The 6,164-nt window shown below is 36.9% G+C and overlaps 1 protein-coding gene across 2 annotated transcripts; it reads right to left on the reverse strand.

Moving 5' to 3' along the window:
• On the reverse strand, positions 3,264-5,663 carry LOC104782765 (seed biotin-containing protein SBP65-like). Of its 2 annotated transcripts, none has more exons than XM_010507784.2 (2): positions 4,035-5,663; positions 3,264-3,918 (listed from the first exon to the last, which is right to left on the reverse strand). In XM_010507784.2, the coding sequence occupies exons 1-2, from the start codon at positions 5,559-5,561 to the stop codon at positions 3,592-3,594; spliced, it is 1,854 nt and encodes a 617-aa protein (XP_010506086.1). In that variant the 5' UTR covers positions 5,562-5,663; the 3' UTR covers positions 3,264-3,591. The 2 variants fall into 2 exon arrangements, with proteins under 2 accessions (XP_010506086.1, XP_010506084.1); XM_010507782.2 differs by having other exon boundaries at positions 3,266-3,922.

The raw sequence follows: 6,164 nt of genomic DNA on the forward strand, positions 1-6,164 counted from the left end.
ATAGGTCTACAACATACAAAAGAGAAGGCTTAGTGGTATTGTTGAAACGTTCTAAAGGGTTACAAAGCAGCATCAATTATAGCATTAACAAAAGAAAATTAGTTAAGAGTTATGGATCACCTTGGCATGATCTTAGTCTTTACATAAAAGCATGAAACTTTCCATGGACTCTTCTTTTTCCATCTTAGTCTTTACACTCGAAAGAATTGTGAATTTTACAAAAACTAAAAATCTTATGTCACTATATTTAATAGTTACACTAAAGGGAAGTAAGTTGATTGAAAGCCTTGATCATTGTAGGGCTTGTGAAAGCATTTGCAGCTCTGATCATTGCAATGCCTGTGAAAGCATTTGCAGCCAATATAATCAAAGAAGTGCATACATTTTAAAATGGTTTTAAGAGTTGCCGAGTGTTAACTTAAGCAATATTCTCAATTATTTATAACGTATATATATTTGAATTTCCAAAAATATGAATGCAATTTTATATTGTTACGATTTCGAAATTAATAGGGAAACAAAAGTTTGGAATTATCATTATATCATTAACTAATTGAAGAAGTGATAAATTTTGAATTTCGTGGGTAACAAGTTTTTGCAAAGATTTGTTTTTTTTGTAATTGATGAAATAAATAAATAAAAATTCATTAATGTTAAAAATAAATTTCACTGTTAGTTTCTAAGATTTAGAAGTTCCCAATATCTAAATGTATCAATTTCAAAAGGTTACTAAAATTTAGCAACAGCTCCATCTCTTATGGTATGTAGGATTCGAGAATATATATATGAATGATGAAATAAGATTTGTGTAATTCACTTCACATTTTATGGTAACTAGGCTCTAATTAATGACTTAATTATTTCCTAATCCGATGTTATTTATGTTTTTAAATTTTAATAGGTAGATGAATCCGGAAATATTGGATATTTCCTAAACCACTTACTATTTAAAAGATTTAAAATATGGTTAGTATTTTGTTGATTGGATATCTTTGTATATCGTAATTAGTGTAAATTGTTTAATTGCATTTTTATTTCCAGGCAACTGACGTGTTTGGATACGGGAGTACTTATATGCGAGAATCAATCTAGCAAAACAGGATCCGAATACTTTTAAACCGGGTCGGTTTGGATCCGCGCATCAAAGCCATATAATCTTACCAATTTGACCTTGTCGTCCTTATTTTGTGATCTCAACAGATTTTTGTTTTAGGGGCACTATATGGTATACTCGTTTATATGTTTTTTCTTTTATTTCTAAGTGTAATCCCAGTATAGATGTTAAAAATTAAACGAAAATTAAGTAATCTCTTGTTTTTGTGTGCATAATCCTAAAAATTATATCTGAAAATAATGAGAATATATAATTACATGAACAAACAGACTAAATATTTTAATATCATATGTAATAAATTGTAGATGAGAAAAAAATCTCTTTATTGAGAAAAATATAATTTCATTATTATTTATAATGTTTTCCATTTCAAGTGCAAAAAATAATAAAAAGAATAAATCTTCTTAGATGGCTATAAATTTTTAACAAACCCAAAAATAATAAAATAACTTATGTAATTAACTATATTATAAAAATATAATAAGTCACACCTAGTATATTGATGATACTACAGTGGCATTTAAGCCTTATTTCAGACTTCATATTTTCATGAAGTTTAATTTCTTCTCCATCTAAGTTTTGTACTTAAAACCTCGTATAAATGTGTTGGGCATCATATGTGCATCATATTATATTATTTGTATATTGAGGAGGTTAATACCCAGGAGGTGAAAGACCTTCTATATCAAAACTAATCTGGTCGTCATCCCTATGCCTAAGGGGTTTAACTACATTTTTAAAACCGTTGCCTAAGTATAACCGGTCTCTCGTAACATCTAGCACCAAAGTTACTCTATACTTTTGTCCATTCATCATGTCTAAAAGGTAATCACTTATTACAAGTTAATGCCTGATGGTAAGATTGGCTTTGAGGTAGTTGGCGTACGCCAATTGAGAATTTCTCTACCGACAAAAAAACTAGAGATCAGCAACTTACTTGAACAGACACTGCACTAGATACTCTAACTTGAAAGTGTTAATTTCACGGAGCTTGATAGATATTTTAAACTGTATCTTTTAGTGTATTAAAACGGCGTCGTTTTTTTTTATAAGTCAGATTTTGTGTTTAAATAGTAAACCATCATTTATTGGAAAGTTTTTTATAAATTCAAATGTTTTGTGTGAAGAATAATAAATCATAGTCTTTACAAAACTATCGATCTTTAAATTTACAAATATTAAAAGATTTGTTGGTAGTATAAGCTTAATTTACAGGTAAATTATGGGTTTGATTTGAAATATTTTGTATAGAGATAGATATTTTGTGTACTTGCCAGCTAATAAATACACTTTTCGAACATAGATTTATTATTACCAAAGAATAAGAAGGATGTGAAAAAGAAGAACTCATAAAAGTAGGATTGGTAGGTAAAAAAAGATTAAAGAATACAAAAAAAAAAAGGAAAAATATAATTTCATGGATGTAAGTGGGTCCAACTTTGACTTTACGTACTCTTACACCGATTAATACGTGCGTGTTAGATATGAGATCCCTTATTTTTTCATATGCCCCACCCCACGTCTGGTACGAAGAGTAACACAGGCGAAGAGCCATATATGAGTTCAATTATTTGTAAAGTTTCGATAATTGTATATCAATTATTATATCACTGAAATAATGAACAAGGAAGTGTAATCCACTCGTGCCTAATCAAACGCTATACTTCTTTCATATCTGCAAGAGTGTGAAAATAAGTGGAGACGACCAAAAAAAAGTATCTACAACTTACTCATTATAATCATCTATTCATCTTTTCGCCGGTGATTCTGGAGAGTTTTATTCTTCCTCTTATTCTTTGGTAGATTTATATATATGTAAGAAATGAAAATCGGTGGATCTTATTTTAGATTTGATTAAATTATGAGCTAGATGAACTCATAAAAATACAGTTGTACAGAGCATTAATTAACAATTGAAGCACACGATATTTTCTAATGCCATGCACATCATGCTTAAATTTACCCTCACCTCATATGCAGTCACAGTTAATGATACACTCACCCTGAAACCATATGCAGTCACATGAAATCTCGAGAAGTGTGAGAAGGTCTTCTTTTTTTACACTCGCATGAAATGTCATTACGTTTTGAAAACGAATAACTGTTTCTGCCTTTCTATGTTTTGCTAATACACATACAGATTGCGCAAAATGTTAAAAGTTTACCAACTTAGTATTCAAGAGTAGGATCAAGCTTAGTACAGAAGGAACCAACAACTAACATATTCTTCAAACCTTTCAAACAGAAACAGAGCTTTTTTGTTATTTACCATAAAACTCTTTGAAACAGAACTTTATTCATATACATAAAAACAAAAGACCCTCTTTAAAGAAAGCAAAAAACCCCTAAAACATTTCTCCATCAACGTTGTCCATGTTGCTGTCTCATCACATACTCAGGATCAGTAGCTCCAGGTTCATGCGTCCTCACAGGCTCATCTCCAATCACAATGTTCTTAGTCGTTTGCGCAATCTCAGCTATAGTCTCGCCGATTGCCCCAAGCACTCCTCCCGCCCCAACTCCTCCTTCTTGGACATATCTCTCACTGCCTCTTCCTCCTCCGTATTCCTCTCCGACATCTCTCCTCGCTTCTCCGACCATTCCTTTTGTTCCATATCCGAAGACATCTTTCTCAGTCCTTCTTTCTCCTCCGTACTCCTCCCCAACATCTCTCCTCGCTTCTCCGGACATTCCTTTTGATCCATAACCGTATACATCTTTCTCACTCTCTCTTTCTTCTCCGTACTCTTCTCCAAAGCCTCTCCTTGCTTCTTTGACAAACCCTGGTCGCTTCTCTTCCTCACCTCCCTCAAAACAAATCCAAAACACACAGTTTATTGAGTTTCTTGTGAACCACGTAACAACATCATACAAAAACATGCATAGAAAATATCTAGCTTAACTAAAAGTTGTGCAATACCTGGTGCATCTCTTGGTCTCTGTGTTGAGCTTCTTCTTTCTTCTTTGCCGTATACCCAACCACCGTATCGGCAGCCACCGCAGCTTTTTCCTTAGTCAAATCCACCGCCTTAGATCCTACTTCCACCGCCTTATGCCCCGCGTACCCCACCGCTCCTTCGACTGTACCAGCAACCGCTTTTGTCCCTTGCACTACTTTCTCTGTGGTGAGATGTGCCGCTGTCCACCCAACCGTAGCCGCTTTCTCAGCTGCCACTCCGACGTAATGTGCGGCTCCTTTTCCTCCTTCCACCGTTGCTTCCTTTACGTACCCAGCCGCTTCACCGGCTTTCTGAACAGTGTAATCTTTTGCTTTAGCTGTCATTGAAGCCGCCTCTTGTCCCTTTTGAGATGCAACGTTCCCAGCTACTTTCCCTCTCTCTGTCACATACTCGGAAGCTTTCTGAGCTTTCTCAGCCGCAATGTCTTTAGCTTCAACTGCTTTCTGCAGAGTGTAGTCTTTTGCTCTCGCAGCCTGTTCAGCCGCCGTGTTTCCCGTTTCCCTTCCTTTCTCCGTCGCATACTCAGAAGCTCTCCGAGCTTTCTCAGCCGCTGTGTCTTTAGCTTCACCAGCTTTCTCCATAGTGTAATCTTTAGCTCTCACAGCTTGTTCCTTTGCCTCTTGTCCTTTCTGAGCCGCCACTTGTCCAGTTTCCCTTCCCTTCTCTGTCACGTAACTGGAAGCTCTCTGAGTTTTCTCACTTGCAGCGCTTCCCGCTTTCTGAGCACCTTGTCCAACACTTTCTTTAGCTTGCCGTCCTTTCTCAGCCACTGTACCTGTTGCACTCCGACCACCACCACCTGTTGATTCTTGACGTTCACGCTCTTTCATCTCCTCACCTCCGGCAGATAAGAACTGAGCATGTCGTGCTTTCTCCCCATGAAAACCATGGGCACCACTCTCTTTTTCTTCTCCTGCTCTGCCACGAGCTTCATGGTCGAAGACAGCAGCAGCTCCTTGGCCACTACCAATATCCTTGAAGTGAGAAACATGGACACCACTGTCCCTCCCTTTTCCCTCCATTTCATGACCACCTCTGCTACGAGCTTCTTGCCCACCATGGCTCAAACCTTCCTTAGCCTTGTTATACCGTTCCTCTGCTGCCCGTATCATATCCATTGACTTCTGCTGAGCATTGGCTCTATGTCCACGTATATCCTCCAGCGACGCCTTCTCATGCTCCTTCTTCCCCGTCGTGCCAGATTCGCTGCTCATCACGAATTTTCCAACGGAGTGAGGCATCTGAGTCCTCTTCATCTTTGTATCCCCTTCTCCTTCATCAGAAACCGGCATGTTACTCCCCTTGTCTGAGAGTGACACGAACTGTGTCTCACCACCACCTTCTGTTTGATGCTTATGCGTATCGGAATCTTTGCCTTGTTCGGCCATGGACTCGAAATGACTCGTCATCTTCGGGACTCTGTCTTTCTCCACCTTAACTTCTCTCTCCGTCACCTTGTTCTCCCTCCTTGCTTGCTCTGACGCCATTTTAAAACTTACACAAATAACTCTCAAGAAACTGTTTTACTTTGACGATGAAAACTTAATAATTCCTGTCTATATTTTTTATACTTCAGATGATTCTTATCGATCTGTTTTAATTCCTGCTTTATAATCAAAGAACCGAAAAGACCAAGTTTTGGGCGGTCATGAAGATTGGGTAAAGGTGTGTGACGTGTTGAGTTCACTATTGAAACGTGTAGAGAGGCACGGTGACTCAGCTTGTGGGAAGGGATCAGTATTGAGCCAATAAATAATCCACGTATCTTTCCGTACATGTACACGTGGAGACTTTACGCTGCACTTTTTGAGTTCTTGCCTCCCAAATGAGTTTTATCGCACTTGCGATATTACATTGTGAGCTTCATCAGGCCCATTTTATCTCTATTATTAGGCCCAAGAAGATCTCTAATTTCTTTCGCTCATTTTGCTAAATTATATGGAAATTTTCATTAATAATCAACTAAATTCTTGGTCCTCCGTTGGATACTACTACTTTATTAAACACAGTCAAGAATCAGGAGACTAAAATGAAAAGATAAACTAAAAATAATTGATTTTTGTTTTTTAAGTTAACTTAATACATTGATC

The sequence above is a fragment of the Camelina sativa genome, chromosome 4 (assembly GCF_000633955.1).
Source record: "Camelina sativa cultivar DH55 chromosome 4, Cs, whole genome shotgun sequence".
In the NCBI taxonomy this organism is placed as follows: domain Eukaryota; kingdom Viridiplantae; phylum Streptophyta; class Magnoliopsida; order Brassicales; family Brassicaceae; genus Camelina; species Camelina sativa.